The sequence below is a fragment of the Lytechinus pictus genome, chromosome 4, assembly GCF_037042905.1.
Source record: "Lytechinus pictus isolate F3 Inbred chromosome 4, Lp3.0, whole genome shotgun sequence".
NCBI classification, from domain to species: Eukaryota; Metazoa; Echinodermata; class Echinoidea; order Temnopleuroida; family Toxopneustidae; genus Lytechinus; species Lytechinus pictus.
This window is the reverse complement of record NC_087248.1, coordinates 13372660-13389762: the sequence shown is the minus strand read 5'-3', so window position 1 is coordinate 13389762 and position 17103 is coordinate 13372660. Positions and strand designations below refer to the sequence as shown.

The 17103-nt window shown below is 38.2% G+C and overlaps 1 protein-coding gene across 5 annotated transcripts in view; it reads right to left on the bottom strand.

The window, feature by feature from the left end:
- Positions 1-17103, bottom strand: part of LOC129259507 (uncharacterized) — a 35633-nt gene that overhangs the window by 13043 nt on the left and 5487 nt on the right. For 2 of the 5 annotated variants that reach the window (XR_010293364.1, XM_064098424.1), the window contains exons 4-14: positions 16730-16881; positions 14533-14745; positions 14046-14123; positions 13194-13462; positions 12303-12403; positions 10885-11767; positions 9093-9173; positions 4576-4640; positions 2569-2779; positions 1686-1868; positions 1245-1364 (exon numbers count right to left, since the gene is read on the bottom strand). Coding sequence is in view for 4 of the 5 variants with exons in the window: in XM_064098424.1 (XP_063954494.1) it covers positions 1245-1364; positions 1686-1868; positions 2569-2779; positions 4576-4640; positions 9093-9173; positions 10885-11767; positions 12303-12403; positions 13194-13462; positions 14046-14123; positions 14533-14745; positions 16730-16881 (2356 nt within the window). In the remaining variant the exon portion in view is untranslated. Of the gene's footprint in view, positions 1-1244; positions 1365-1685; positions 1869-2568; positions 2780-4575; positions 4644-9092; positions 9174-10884; positions 11768-12302; positions 12404-13193; positions 13463-14045; positions 14124-14532; positions 14746-16729; positions 16882-17103 lie in introns of all 5 variants that reach the window. The other 3 variants (XM_064098423.1, XM_064098426.1, XM_064098425.1) reach the window with 3 other exon arrangements.

The window sequence follows — 17103 nt, the reverse complement described above, 5'->3', positions numbered from 1 at the left end:
ACATATGCGCTAGCATTAAAACAAGCATAATCGTCTCAATATATTTTTTTCAAAGGAAATTTTGAATTTTTTTAAAATCAAAATTCTTTTTATAGAGACGTAGGGATATCGGTTTCATCGTTTATAGTGGTTCACGGTGCAGAATATAAAGCATATAATCACCTCTTGATTTCAGGTGACGAGGCAAACTATCACTTCCTCGGCAAGCTGGATGTACTCGCTATCTTTCCCAGCTTCGTTTTGGAAAGATAGCTACATCCAGCTTGCCTCGTAGGTGATAGTTTGCTAATCAACTTCACCAACAGTGATTATTTGCACTATTCTAGAGAATATCTACCTCTCCATTATGATAAATAAACCTTTAGAAGATGTAGTTTGAATATTGATCAAAATAGCCACTTGATCTAATGGAAAACACAGAATTTTCCTTGGCTTCGTATCTATGATATGACAGTCATAGAGAGAAGCAGATAGACACATTATCATTCTTTGTGGGTAACTATCACGAGGAGTCATAGACATCACATGATGTATAGCTCGGCAACATTTTGGCACGCATTCACAAAGGTAGTTCTATCAATAAATAATAGTAATAATAAATTGGTACTTATATAGCGCATAATCAATTAAAATTGCTCTATGCGCTTAATGCAAATTGCTCTCCAATATTACAATTACACTACAACAAAACTAAGAATGTTTTCAAATGTCTTTTAAACGATTCAACAGAAGTACATGATCGAAGGTTAATTGGTAAACTATTCCATAATTTGGGACCGCAAAAATCAAACTAGCTTCCCCCCTTTTGAAACAACTCTAGGAATGTGTAAAATTGTAGTATCTCCACTAGAACGAAGTCTGTTATGTGGCCGGTGTGGTGATCTAAGTAAACTATAGATCACCATACATCTATTGTACCATGGTACACAACCAAGGACAATGCAGATTTCCTGTATTATTGTGATCATTTAGGCATGAATTCAGCACACTCTGCCAAACGCACACATTTATTATTGGAATTTTTTTAATGTACATGATGAAAAAGTGTAATTATGTACACAAAATCTGCATAGTCCATGGTTTTTGTACCATGGTGTCTCCCTTTGTGAATTCAAACCATTATGAGCAAAGTTAATAGAACATGAAACTAAAATGTTGGGGAGGTGAGCAACATTTACTTTGTAACAAGGAACATTTTGAAATTCTGACATTGATGGTAGTTCATCCGGAATTCATATACTTACTCATACCAGAGTTATCACTCTTTTCAGCCATAGCGGCGAGCACCTTTTGGACCTTCTCCCTGTAGGAATGGACATGTAGCTCCTGGGCAGAACGAATCACAACCATCTTCTCATACTCCTCTGCAATGAATGACACACAGTAATGACATATGCATTTCAAGTACTCCATCCTAGGGTGTACAGAAAAACCCATGTACATGTAGTCTTTATATCTTGCCACAATGGCATTAAACATCTCTCGCTCCCTGGAAATAAGTCGAAATATTCGCCTGCAATCACCGGCTTAAATGAAATTTGAAGTAAATACTTGACATGTGCAATATAAAGCGGAAAAGGAGTGGAAGCTCATTACAGCAAAGCATCATTCTTCGCAGCCCTTTCGAACTCACATCATTAACTAACTGAAAAAAGGAGACTCATCAAAGATACCATAGTACTCACCTTTACTCCCAGGATCAAAGTGCACTACCTTGCGATTCATGGAGAGACGGGATCGTACAACTTGAGAAAAGTTAGGCGTCGGCATGATGAAAAACGTTGAGAAGCCGTCGTCGCTCAGGTAATGATCACATTTCTCAATGTCCTTTACCAGCAGCTCAATCTTACCACATTTGTGGGTTGATTCTACGCAAAATAAAAACAAAAAATACATTTTCTGTGCATCAGCAATAATGTCATATGGAAAATTCATACATGTTGATTATAGTGAAATCGGATGCACTATTAACCAAGTCCATCTTGCTTGCATTTAAGGAATTTAAAAACATCCTCAGAATCAATATCAACAGGTACACAATACTATCATAAATACATATTGTTGATGCTCAGCAAGTTTTTTTTCTTCTGCAATTTTATGCTCTATATGTATTATACTACTGGAATTCATTTGGAACAACTAACATCTTTTGTGGTTCATTGGCTTATGTAATAGAGTTGACATTAAAATTGCAAAACTATATATCAGGATTCTGCATTATCTTTTCAGCAATGTCATTATAGTTTTCAAAAGCTCGAGCACCTGTCAGTGTGATGTTCTTAACATTTACTGCTAACTAAATATGTCGAGTTTGCTTGTCCATAGACTTCATATTCACCAAGGAGTTGAACTTCATTCAGTATCCTCAGATTTTGAAGAAATAAAATCAAATAGTCAATAGCAAGAGACTCCAGCAAGCTTTGAGAGCACCCCTAATATATGTGATTTCTTTTTAAACTAAGCCACTTACACGTAAGCAACTGATTATGAAATTAAATAAAAGAGATTTCATATTTCGAACATCGCTATTCAAAGGAAGAAAAATAAAAAACTGAGAGGCACACATACGTTGGAAATGAAAATGAAAGCCATCAGGCGTCATTGACACAGCAGGGAGTCTCAGCGTAGTCCCTACCGCGTGCATAGGCCATGAACCAAAACGGAGGATCGAGACATTGAAGGCTACATTTAGAGAGTTAGGATCGCCCTGGAGAGAGTGATGACCATCGGTAGAGTCTTTGCCACCTTGAGTGTCCGATCTTCCCACTAAATCTCCTCTCTGTAGCAAATGAGTAGAGTGTTGGTCTTAAAAATATTGATGTCAAATTAAAGATGGTTAATAGTCTATTAGGAAAAAGTTTGAGAGAGTTTGAATACATGCATTCCATCCCTAACACACTGTCACTCTTTTCATATTATAGGTGAATTTTGGCTGGGTCTTTATCTATCCTCTTCCCTTTTCACTTTCTCCCCAGTCCTTCAACATGTTCAATAAGAATTATGAACTTTAAAGTAGGTTTCATACATCCATTCTCTACTGCATAACATCGTTTTGTTCAAAGATGTTCCTTAACCCTAACTAGGCCGGGCTTTTTTGGCTGTTCTGTGGCCAGGGGGGGGGGGGGGTTGATTCAACCCCCCCTGAGATCTCGGCCGCCAAGCGCCGCAAAAATTTGCACGCCGGTAGTGTGCGATGTTATCTACAAGGCTGTATGGTAAAATATTCCAAAATAATGAGATTTTATTTTATATGAATTAATTATGCTAATTTATGCATAAATCATACTTTTTGCTCTAATTCACTAAATAAAGCTCCTAGAATGCTAATTTTTGGTAAAAATATTTTTTGTAGCATTCTTAACAATCGCAATTGAAAAAAACTTCGGTTTGGAAATCAATTTCTTATGTATTTTATTGTTTTATGAATTTCTTATGTATTTCTCTGTTTATCAACCTTTTGTTTTTCTTTGTTTTTTTCACCAGATTTATTGCACAACCTTTTTGAAGCATAATTATGCTAAAATCAATTGATTTCAGCTGTTTAAAGTAAAAATAATCATATCTTTATGAATAAGATGAGATAACTCAATTTGCATTGACTTTGTACACAAAATCACGTTTTGGAACAATTTTTGGTCTGACATGCACTTACAAAATGTTGCGTAATTTCGGAACCGTGTACCCGGGCGTCATAAATTTGGTCTCAAAAGATGCAGGAGACTTAAAAGTATAAACTCTGCGAGTTGCGCGGTCAAAAGATTTCGCGCGGCGGAATGATCGCAGAAAATGTTGAGGGGGGGTTGATTCAACCCCCCCCCCCCCCCGGCCTGTTTAGGGTTAAAAGAATGATCTTTTCCACATAATTTACAAATTTTGTGGACTAAAAATGCTGAGTTGGTGTGTTTCACATCAGATGTCAATTTCAAAATTTTTTGTGGGGGAGTCGTGGTCTAGTGATTAAGAATCTCATCTTTCAATGAGAGGGACGTGGGCTTGAATTTCAGCCAAAGCATGTTTTCCATGAGCAAGAAATAAAATATCCACATTGTGCTGCACTCAACCCAGGTGAAGTGAATGGGTACCAGGCAAAATAAATTCCTTGAATGCACCAAGCGCCTTGAGCAGCTGGAGCTACAGCCAGGGTAATATATGTGACGTGCCACCCCAAAACCAACAATAAGTCGACCAAAATGAATATTGATATCTTTATTGGGCTTGAAAATACATTTCCTGAGCTTTAAAATGATATATAATATGTTGAAATTGACCAACAATAACCATTACAAGTACTTGATTGAATGCTGAGGAAATTCAGCAAGAGCTTAAAAAATAATGAGAAAACAAGGTTTGAAGTTTGGGGTTCACTCAAGCATGAGATGTGCATACTGTGTAATCTAAGTGAAACTTCCAAGCAGTCCAAAAAGAGTAGTGTCCAAGAAACTCTTGTCTCTTTTCTTTTATTCAACTTCACGACCTCAATTTTTTACAGTATGAAGAAGAATTGCTCTTTCAGATAATAAGCGCCTCATAAATGCTATATAATATTATGTCAATTTCAAAAAAGGTTATTCTTACCTTGTCCCTCATCTTGGCTTTCACCGTCATGAAAGACCGGGCTAACTCCTCATCCGATTCTGTGGCTACTAGAGTGAAGGAGAGAGATCAAACGTAATTGTGAGTCGTGGTAACAATCTAAAAATCAGATTGAACAGAATCCAATAAATGTCCAACCAAATGTTTTGTACTCAGAACATATGTGCCAAATGATTCTGGAATCCGAAAATTGACAAAATGAAAATGGCATTCCAGCTAGGTGTCAAGGTCTTTTTCAAAGCAATAAATTACACTGTTCCCAACATACTTTATGAGTTGGATATCTTCAATTTGATCATTTTCCAGCTCATATTTCATGATTTCACCAAATTTTCTTTATGTAACTCTTCATCCAAGAAGATATGGCGATAACTAACCTTCATTTTACATACTTTCTCGAGGAATCACTGTTTGCTGCCAATACATTAACTTGGCTTCAAATACTAAAGAACCAAAAGAGGCTTTACCCTACAAGTATACAACCCAGGATATTCAAGACTGTATTGCCCATGACTGAGATCTTGAAAATTTTGCTAAGAAATTAAGACACCTGTAATGGGTGCTGCTATGTACAGGGTATTTCCCCAACAAAACTGTTTTGTATTTCCTTATCAAATAAAATGAGAACCATGTCTTTCTATTTTGTTTTATTTCTTCCCACAAATTAGGTGTTTTTATATAACAAATTTTGCAAACAGTAGGTGGAAAGAATTGCTAACATTACTGTTTGACATTAACTTAGTTAGGAGAGGTGACACATCGTGAGTGGCAACCAATACCCAGTCAGGATAAGGGAGCATTCAAGCATGTGATCTTTCACCTTTGGTGATTGATAACTTTATCCATCATGAGTGGTGGTAACTACATGTACTCTTTAGGGGTGTTGCAAGAAAATATTTGCAATCAATTGCAAATATTATGTTGCAATTTTACAATTGATTGATCAATATTAGATGTAACAAATCAGATTACAATCCTTGTTCCAAAAAGCAGATTAGCAATCAGTTGCAAATTTTTAATCAATTGCAAGACATATGATTGATTAAGGGACTGAAAATAGACTTGCAATTGATCGCAAGTTTCTTGCAATGCCCCATTAGTGGGCTGAATAGTTATTAAAATGCTACATGTATATCATAGCTTTTATATCAGTGTAGAAGAGATAGGTGAGTGAATATTCAGGGTATCAGGACAACTACCCCCTGGACAATCACCCCCCGGACAACTACCCCCCGGACAATTACCCCCCGAGGACAATTACCCCCCGGACAATTACCCCCCGGACAATTACCCCCCGAGGACAATTACCCCCCGGACAACTACCCCCCGGACAACTACCCCCCGGACAACTACCCCCCGGACAACTACCCCCCGGACAACTACCCCCCGGACAACTACCCCCCGGACAACTACCCCCGGACAACTACCCCCCGGACAACTACCCCCCGGACAACTACCCCCCGGACAACTACCCCCCGGACAATTACCCTCCGGACAACTACCCCCGGACAATTATCCCCGGATAATTACCCCCTAGACAAAGGGAGTGCACAGAGTCATATGTCGGCCGTACGTTTGACGTAAGAAGTACTCAAGGCATTCTCGAGTATCTTGAAATCAAACGTACGCCGTAAGAAAGCTGTAGAATTGAGCTCCATCCATAGGCGGATCCAGGGGGGCTGAGGGGCCCGGCCCCCCTCCCCTATCGGCAGAGCAAACAAATGGGAAAAAAAGGGGAAAGAAAGAAAAAAAAGAAAAAGAAGGGGAAAGAAAGGAGGAAAAATAAGAGGTAAAATAAGAGGAGGGAGCCGAGTGAAAAAAAAAAGGTCAGGGGATGACTTGGAAAATGATAAAAAAATATATTTCATGTCACTATATGAATTTTTTCGCTCGCACTTCGCGCTCGCATAGCCTGTTCGATGAGATACACATCTTGCTAAATAGGCTGATATGTAGCTTAAAATATCAAGTTTTAAAGTTGATATTACAAAGCATATTTCCGCTCGGACTTTATTCATTATTTTGTTTGATTTACAAACTGATTTCTAAGTGCTCTGTTTAATGTCCGTTTTATGGTGTGAATATAACTTGCAGCTTGCGCTATGCGCTCGCATTATTTGATTTGCCAAATTATATAACAAACTACTTAAAACCCCCCTTTTATGACAGTTTACCAAAAATTTCGTCTAACGATTTGCGCTCGCATTTTTGTTACAAATATATCAACTCACAAATCCTATTCATGATTACAAAAGTGCTTAAAATATCCAGTTTTCAGGCCTCAGTGTCAACACATTTTACTCACTCATTTAGGCTAATTACATTAATAAATATGATAATAAAATTTTCATGAATTCTGACTAAATGACCAAATTGTCCCTTTTCAGAAAAGAATATCGACAATATCACAGTTTCATATGTTTCATATCGCGCTCAGGAAGAGGAATAAGAAAGTTGTCATCATTTTCATATGATGACAAAATGTCCTTAGACCTAGAATGTCCAGGTCCTAGGTCAAAATAATAATGAAGATATCAGCTCGCGCTTCACACTCGCATCATTTATTAAGTGCTTTCCACATCCACTTCACAATTTCCCTACGCAATACTTTAGATAGTGCTCAAATTCACCATTTTCATACCGGAATATCAAGTATTTTCCGCTCGCGCTTCGCGCTCGCATCGCTTTTTCGATGAGATTAATATCTTGTTCAATATAGGCTGATATGGAGCTTAAAATATCAAGTTTCGGAGTCAATATACAAAACATATTTCATCTCGGATATCGAGCTTTCATTATTTTTACATTTACAAATTGATTTTTCAAGTGCTCTGTAAAATGTCCGTTTTATGGTCTAAATATTAATATTTTTAGCTCACGCTGCTCGGTGGCATTATTTGATTTGCATAGGCCTACTTCTTTATAAATTCTTACAAACCGTCCTTAAAATGCACCTTAAACGAATTGTATACTATCATGACTGCCAATTTGTATAGAAAAACACTGTATTTGATTATGTCATATTGTTTACAATTTAGTAAATTTGGTACTTAATTTCCTTCTTTAATGTTTAATTGCTTTCACCCAAGAATAATACACACAAAAACACCTTTGTAAGTTACAAGGTGTTCTTGTGTGTATTATCTTTGCATAAAGTTTTTTAGCTACACTGTATTAATAAAGCCACATCTTAATCTGGAATGTGCACCAATTGTTTCATAATTATTAGCTTCTTGTTAGTTGACCTGTTTTAAAATAACAGATTTATAGGTCTACTTAACAGTGTTAGTGTTGATAGTTGCATTATCGACTTTCAATATTTCTACCTATGAAGGTGTCTTTTTTACGTTTTATCTATTTGCCTGATTTCATTCCTGAAATTAAACCCAAAATAGATATTTAAAAAAAATCAGATCAGTTTGAATCAGAGATATTCAGCATTTGTGATTATTATGACTAATCGTGTTCAATTGTTCTATGAAAACTTAGAATGAGGGCCAGTTTACACATTTTCTGATGTATATATGCATAGCCAAACGGGAGGTTTCGGGTGCAAGCCCCCCTCCCCATTTTTCATGATGCAGAAGGCGCCGCTAAACAAAAACAAAAAAGGAAAAAAGAAGAAAGTGAGAGAACAGGAGAAAGAGCAATATAAAAGAGAAAGAAAAAGTTATTAACGTAAGATAAAGTAGAAAATATTTCGGAAACCTATGCCACCGACCAAAACTTATAATGGGTCCCGCTTAATTCTAAAATTGATGCTGGAGAGAAAGGGGGATTTTCTGAAGGTAATTGTCCGGGGGGTAGTTGTCCGGGGGGTAGTTGTCCAGGGGGTAATTGTCCGGGGGTAATTGTTCGGGGGGTAATTGTCCGGGGGTAGTTGTCCGGGGGGTAATTGTCCAGGGGGGTAATTGTCCGGGGGGTAGTTGTCCGGGGGGTAGTTGTCCGGGGGGTAATTGTCCGGGGGGTAGTTGTCCGGGGGGTAGTTGTCCGGGGGGTAATTGTCCGGGGGGTAGTTGTCCGGGGGGTAGTTGTCCGGGGGGTAATTGTCCGGGGGGTAATTGTCCTCGGGGGGTAGTTGTCCTCGGGGGGTAATTGTCCGGGGGGTAATTGTCCGGGGGGTAGTTGTCCGGGGGGTAATTGTCCAGGGGGGTAATTGTCCGGGGGGTAGTTGTCCGGGGGGTAATTGTCCGGGGGGTAGTTGTCCGGGGGGTAGTTGTCCGGGGGGTAATTGTCCGGGGGGTAATTGTCCTCGGGGGGGTAGTTGTCCTCGGGGGGTAATTGTCCGGGGGGTAATTGTCCGGGGGGTAATTGTTCTCGGGGGGTAATTGTCCGGGGGGTAGTTGTCCGGGGGGTGATTGTCCAGGGGGTAGTTGTCCTAGAACCAATATTCAGATGGTCCCTATTCATTTAATGTGCTACATAATCAATAATGCCACATTACTTTTGAAAATCACTTTGTTTTCCACAGAGAGAAGTTAACATATATATATATTTACCATCTTCGGAAGCAGCTGCAGCAGAAGGCTTTTGTTTGGCACTTTCTTCTTCGTCTTCGCTATCCGATATTAGGACAATTTCTGCAGGTGAAAATATTATGTGTGCTGATCATTAATTCATACCAAAAACTTCATTGGGGTTTAGAGCCAGTGGGAGAAAGAAAGAGCCACAATACTTCAATATGACCTCTCCGATATAGGTATAAGAAACACTGGTCAGGGCACAGTTACATAAAGCTTTGCTATTGATTGTGGAACTGATTTCTATGATCGATTGCTTTGATTAATTATAAAGAAAAACAACACCACAATCAGTCACTAAGATTTATGTAATACGGTCCAGGTCAAGGTATTAAGAACAAGATGAAACTTTAAAAATGAAAAAAAAAACGAATGAACTGCGTGTTGAGAAGGAAGTGAGACGAGAAGACATGTCACAGAGAAAGTTAGAGTAAGCAGTATGTAATTCAGAAAAAGACCAAAGATCCCCATGCAAAGATATCAAGGAAATACATGTTCAGAAATGGCAAACATCTCTTAAATGAAATGGCTAGATATGAGAGGAATCTAGTGCAACACCATTTCAATGAAATTTCATATGGTACAAGGTTTATTGGAGTGGAATATTTTGAGATCATCATGAGGTTGATGAAAAGGAAGATGACAATTAGGATAATATTGGCCGCTCATTATTGATGGTGACTATAAAGTTTACACTACATTCAACTCATGAACAAAGGATACAATTCATATTAAACCAAGGAATGCAAATTTACATTATTTAGCAGTGAATACATTTGTGCACAATTTGTGTTGTGCAGCAGATTACTGGTGTACTTGTTGCTTTTAACCCTATCTAGGCCGGGGTATTTTTGGAGTTTATATGGCCAAGGGGGCCTCCCAGGCCCCCCCTTGAGATCTCGGCCGTCAACCGCGCGATTGCGCCGAAAATTGGCATGCAGGTTGTCTGGGATATAATCTACAAAATTGTATAGTAATTTATTTCATGCGAATCGTCATTAAGTAATTATGCTAATTTATGCGTTATTAGTACATACGAAATCATACTTTTTCCTCTAACTCCCTACATAAAGCTCAAAATCTTCTAATTTTTGGCATAGAAACTCTTTATGGTGTTCTTAGCAAGTTTATATAAAAAAAATTGTGATATCAGATCAATTTCTTATGTATTATATTGATTTTTTCAATTTCTTATGTATTTCTTTGTTTTTGGACCCTTTGTTTGTCATTGTTTTTTCAATGAAATTCGTTGGGGACTCTTCTAAGATCATAAACAGCATAAAATACATACATTTAGACCAGAAAAACTAAAAATAATCATACATTTATGATTTTTGGTTGAAAACACAATTCACATTGACTTTATACACAAAATCACGTTTTTGAGCAATTTTTGGTCTGACATGCACTTACATAACGTTGCGTAATTTCGGAACCACGTACCAGGGTGACGCAAAATTGGGCTCAAAAGTTGCGCAAGACTTGAAAGTAAAAAGTCAGCGAGCAGCGTGGTCAAAAAAATTTGCGCGGCAAAAATATCACGCCACTCGTTGAGGGGGGGGCCTCGGAGGCCCCCCCCCCCCCCCCGGCCTAGATAGGGTTAAACCTCACAATATTTCAGTACAAAATCAGTTCCATGAGCAGGATATATAAAACAATTCTTCATTATCATCATAGAATCTACAGGAAAGAATTTCATGATTTGTTTATACACACGATACTTTTTTAAAATGTAAATGCATGCACTTCTCTTCATAATATCATGACAAACCTGGTTCCTTTCGCTTTGGCGGAGCTCGTTTTGCAGATGTTCTTCTTCCTCCATTTGACTTCAGGCTTCTCTTCCTATTATTCTGGGCACCACTTTCCTTTGCATCAGTCGGCGCGGCAGCTGACGTAGCAATGCCTCCCGTGCTGACGGGCGGCGCAGAGCTGACCGCCGCTATCTTATTCACGTAGAATGCCTTTGCACTGATGGATGGCGAGCTGGTTGAAACCGAGACGGGGTTGGTCTCCTCCTCTGGATTTTTAACAATTATGTATCTCTGCTTAGTTGTAGGATGAGGCTTCACACAAAATCCAGAAAACGCTGACGAGAAGGTCTTGATGCTCACTAAATTTGATTGGGAACTTTCACTCCCTGTGGTCCCTGTGCTTGTTTTTATTAGGCTTGTCCCATGTGAGTTCTCAGCAGTTGCAGAACCAGGGTCAGATGATTTGCTTGACTCGTGTGAACTCGTCACTGGAGCAGATCCAAGATTTGTTGATGTGTCGGACTCTTGTGAACTTATCGCTGTTGTAGACTTCAAAGATAAGCTATGTGAACTTGTCCCAGAGGCGGGTTTTGAATTTGATACGCTAGTCTCATGCGAAATCTTCGCCATTGTAGAACTAGACGTAGACAGTATGCCGGTTCCATGTGAGGTTGTTCCTGTGCTGTACCTAGCTTTTGATGAAGAGTCTATTGGTGATAACAACACCGAATTTCCAATTTTCTTTGAAGTCCCTTTACGGAAGGTTTGTCGTGGGGCTGGAATAAACTCTATAGTCCTTGGGCGAGTTTTCTTTGGCTTGCGTTGTGTAAAATCACATTGACAGGATAAACAGTATCGATCATCCATAGACCATATCCCACAGTTTGAGCACAATGCTTCCTGCACAAGATTCAGATGAAAAAAAATAATAAATAAATGACAGTTATCCATTCATGTAAATCCTTGTGGTTTCTTACACATATTTGTACATACTAACATAAAAATCCCATGTTTTCTACATGTACTCTCTTGTTATCAATTTGTTATTTTGTTTTTATGATATAACGAATTTACACGGCAAGTGCATAATTTTCACCCTAATTCCTTTTTTTTTCTTACTGTTTAAAATAAGTTTTAAATCATTGTCAAATTTTCTTTCTTAAGAAATACTAAAAACTGAAATTTGACCATCTTAATACCAAAATCGCACTTGATGTCCTCCTACACAGTGGGACTATTTGTAGATTTTTTTCACGCCTGGTCATGAATATGGGACGGCCAAATGACCCAGAAACATAATACATATACCTACAGCCAACTATAAACGCTGGGCAAAGGCGCAAAAATATGAAAAGTTTCTATTTACAGAAACGGCTATTACAATTTATCTTTGAATCTTCCATTACCCTACTTCTTATGTAATAAAGGAACTTGCCATTGGGTCTTCTTTAGGAGAGCTAGCTTGGTCTATAATCTCACATGATTCGAAAGACTCCTTACTCTCTGACTTTGCAGCAGGTGCAGCAGTTACATTTTCTGAAAAGACAAAGAGAAGAATACATTTTTTAAGTTGATCCTGGATCAGTCTCGGGTTTACAAAGAGAAAATAGATAAAAAAGAATACAGCAGTTGGAACAGTGATTTTTCCTTAACCAAAAAAATCAAAATGCAAAATCCTCTTTAGTCCTTTACTTTTCATGAGAAAATCCATTGAATTCAATACCTCTGCAAATCAGAATTCACAATTTTGCTGTGTACATTTTCTTTAACAAAATAGACTTTCCAAGTTTCCATTATTGATCAAGTTTAAAACATAATTCACCGGTTTTCATAAATGGAAAATAATAGAAGACCTCCCAACACAAGTAGCTGAAAAGTAGAGATGATTTTGCTCAAAAATAGGAAACAGTATTTCCCTTATTATTGAGCAGTGAATTCATAAAGAAAAATAGGAAAATTGTACATAGAAACATGACCTCGGAATTATTGTCAAGATCGATTTCCTCCAAAGTCAGTAAGTTTGAGTACTGTCATATTTTGGTATAGAATAAGAAAATACTTTTCTGGTTATTGCTCTTGTGAAAGAATATTTCATTCTTGGAATAACCCAGACTGAAAAGAAATATCTACTATACATTTACATTTGGCATTATATGCCTTTAAAGCCAATATGAACCAGCAGCCTTAAATAGCACCACCTCATGTGCTCTACTCCTCAAATCTGGCCAGGTTTCTCACCCACAATGCCACATTCTGAGCAGCATAGTCTTATAATACAGGCTCACTTAAAAATGTCCCTCACAAAACCCAACTATTTTCAACACACCTTCTTCTCCTATTTCAGGTGCTACAACCTCCATTTTCTCTGGAGTATCTTCGGGTTGTGTGGATAGCGTTGCCACCGACTGGGTGGAAGAAACAACAGAGTTATTGCCACCTTGAATGGTGGTGGAACAGTTGCTCGCAACACTGCTGACATTCTGGGATTGGTTGTTTGCACAGTTGCCGGTGGCAGTGATTGTTGCAGCTGCGGTGTGTGGTATGGTTAACACTGACACGGCGTGCTCTTGGACAGGCGGTTTGGAGCTTGAATTGCTACAAGGTGACATTCAGAACAAAGAAAATTAACAAACTACTGATACTATTCAATTTATCAAGAAATAAGACTATAGAAAGTATTCTCAAAGAAAAGGCATAGTCTGATCATCACTCACAAACACTGTGAAGCTGTCAGATAAGAAAGTGTTCCCTGAAAATGTAAAATACCAAATTACCCCTACTCTATACCAGAGTGTGGAGCACCAGGGTCCCATTTCATGAAGACTTGTTGCAATAACAAATTTACAATTTGCACAACAAATTTACTATCAGCCAATCAAGTTGAAAGACTTCAGTAGCTTTAAACTGTGTTATCATAACAGGTTTTATGAAAGAGGCGCCTGGAATGTCATACATGTAGCTAACAGACACGAGTACTATATCTGAATCAACTATTATCATCCTTATCATTCTTATTGTATCTACATCATGTTAGTTGATGGAGCACAGCCTTTAATAAATCCCTTCAACAGTATGAAAATCAGTGACCACTGTCTTTTAATATCCAAGTACGTTTTCCTTTCAATTTTCTAACACATACAGAGATTCAAACAGATTTCTTAGGTTAAAGTTGTCTGACCTGTTGGCATAGCGCCAGTTCCTCGCTGCTACTTGAGCAACTTGCTGTGTTGCAACAGGAGTTGTCTGTTGCTGTCTCCTAGATTAACAAACATACCAAAAGATCTTATCACAAATAAATCCTGATCACGTCAGAAAAGTAAAATATAAATTTCCCATATACCCTAATGGAACAGTTTACCCTTGAGTGTAGTAGTAAGCTCATCAACGAACCCATTTCATGGTATAATATTCCTGGTATCCCATCACAATTTGCTCAATATTCTTTAAAGACTTACACACAAAGAGTCTTTTGTGTAGCAAATTTTTTACCTACGACTGTACAGAATGTAGTCAGTTGAGAGCTTTTCTCTTGTGACCAAACAAAGCTAATCAAATTCGGTAAGCAAAAATCATTCCCCTCAACTGCATGGAGATATATATCTAAAGTTAGCTTCAATTATTTTTAACAAGCAATTTCTGTCATTCAGTATCCCTCAGTATCTTACCCTGCCATATTCAAGCCTGTTGCGTTGCCTCGGAGAGCTCGCCCCCTTCCTCTGGTTTGGTTGCCTTGGTTACCATGATCCCCTCTGCCCCTCCCTCTTCCTTGCCCTCTTCCCCTGCCTTGACCTCTTCCACGACCCCCACCCTTGGGCGGTGAGGTATTCATTGCATTTCGGCACCAGCCAGCCTTCTCAAATTTTCCAGTTGGGGTGTTGCTATAACAACAATGTAAACCTTGATCTTACTTCATCATCCAAAACATGATAACTGATGACTATTAATACTATTTCAATGCAATAATGATATCAAAGGGATCGTTTCACTTTGTGAGCAGCTGATTTAAAAACTTCTCAAACTAAGATGAAACATGTGTATGGGTGCTTGCATTTGTCCTCAAAACCCTGAAACAGACCACAATATGGGATGATTTTTATTACATGTAGCTTGATTTTGAGAACCATCTGTAAGACACATTCAGCTTATGCCCAGTTTTCTCAAATTCAATTAGTCTGTTGGCTGTGTTGACTGCCTTCTGAGTGTATATCCTATGCACACACTATCATTAGCTCCACTGTACATTCGATCTACCTTGTATGCACTATGCGTAGGTCATGCTGGGTTCATCCAGAGTTTATGTGTTGTAGTGTACAGATTCGCTGTATACACATAGTCATTAAAACCAACCCAAATTATCTTCAAACTTTGGTTTACATCTCCAATTTTTTCAAATATTTCCTGTAGATATGATACTTGAAACTTTTGGGATGGCATTTTTACACCATAAACCTCATGTTTAGCCCATTTTCAAGAGCCAAAATGAGAATTTTTTATATCAAAATAAATATATAATAACGCAGTTCTTGTATAGCGCATATCACATTATGTCATAACGTCCCTATGCGCTTCCAAAGGACTTGGATATTATTACCCTGGCTTTAGCCCCGCAGCCTTTTTACAGCGCGGTGGCATTTCAAGGAATAAATTCCTGCCAGGTACCCATTCATCTCACCTGGGTTGAATGCAGCACAATGTGGATAAATTCCTTGCTGAAGGAAATTACGCCATGGCTGGGATTCGAACCCACGACCCTCTGTTTCAAAGTCAGAAGACTAATCCACTGGGCCACAACGCTCAGTGAAATGATCACTTTAATGTGCATAATAATATCATAGCTTGAATAATTTGCATGCATTCTGAGTAACAGGTGAATAAGATCTGTGCTGATTTTATCTTAAAGATATATTTCACTGTCTGTTTAAATTTTTTAATGAATTTCTAATCTAAAACTGAATATAAATTTTTAGAAACAATAAATCAAAGAGCACTCCCGAGGGCTGTTTCACAAAGAGTTACATGTAAGTATGACTTTAGAGTTGCACTTAAAGTCCCAGTTGCGCGTGGTATAAAAGGCATCAACCCATCGGCCAAATCATACCAACCGGACGCGCACTGCTGCTTATCAATCAATAAGAATTGGTGTTAAATAATCATGTGCGCGTTAGCATGACTGTAAGTCACACTTACCTCTTCGTGAAACACCCCATGGAGTCCATAACACAAAGCTTAGCAATGATCGTAGAACAAATTTTCATGATTGATTGCATTGTCTACAATGTACAATCGATCGTAAAAATCAAACATACGATCAATCATTATGCTTTGTGTTACGGAACCCAGATCATAAAAGACTACTTTGTGAGCCTGAAATATGTGAATTTCAACCAGTGAAAGAAGAGGGATTAACAACTAATGGATGAAATTAAAGATGATGGTGATGATGATAATGGTAACGACATTGATGATGATAGTGATGGAATTGATGGTGATGATGAAGATGATTATGACAATGGTAATGATGATGATAACGATGATGATGATGATGATGATGATGATAACGATGATGATAACGATGATGATGATGATGATGATGATGATGATGATGTTGATGGGGGTGGTGGCGATGATGATGATGATAACGATGATGATGATGATAATGATGATGATGATAATGATGATGATGATAATGATGATGATGATAATGATGATGATGATAATGATGATGATGATAATGATGATGATGACGATGATGATGATAACAATGGTGATGATGGTGAATGGTGATGATCATGATAAAGATGGTGGTGATGGCAATGATTATGATGAGGACAATGACATGTTTAAAGATAAACTGTAACCAACCTGTCAGCTCCTGCACTCAGTACATCGTGCTTGACTTCATGTTTCTGTACCTGTGTACCATTCCAAGTCTTCTCATTGGCAGTTGTAGCACTCTCCTTGCCTGGTGTCGATGCTTTCTTTGGAATTGCTTTCGCAATTGTCCTGTCATATGTCTGGGGGAAAAAATTGCAACGAGTATATTAGAATAGACGGAACGTTTGAATTTACTTGTTCTACTATTAATAAATGGTCTGATTCTCAGACATCTAATATCATCATGGCTGAACCAACTTGGTCTACTATCCGTTTGGTCTATATGTTTAGTCTGGGTGCGTCGTGGTCTAGTGGTTCTGTCTCTTGCCTTTCAAACAGAGGATCGTGGGTTCGAATCCTAG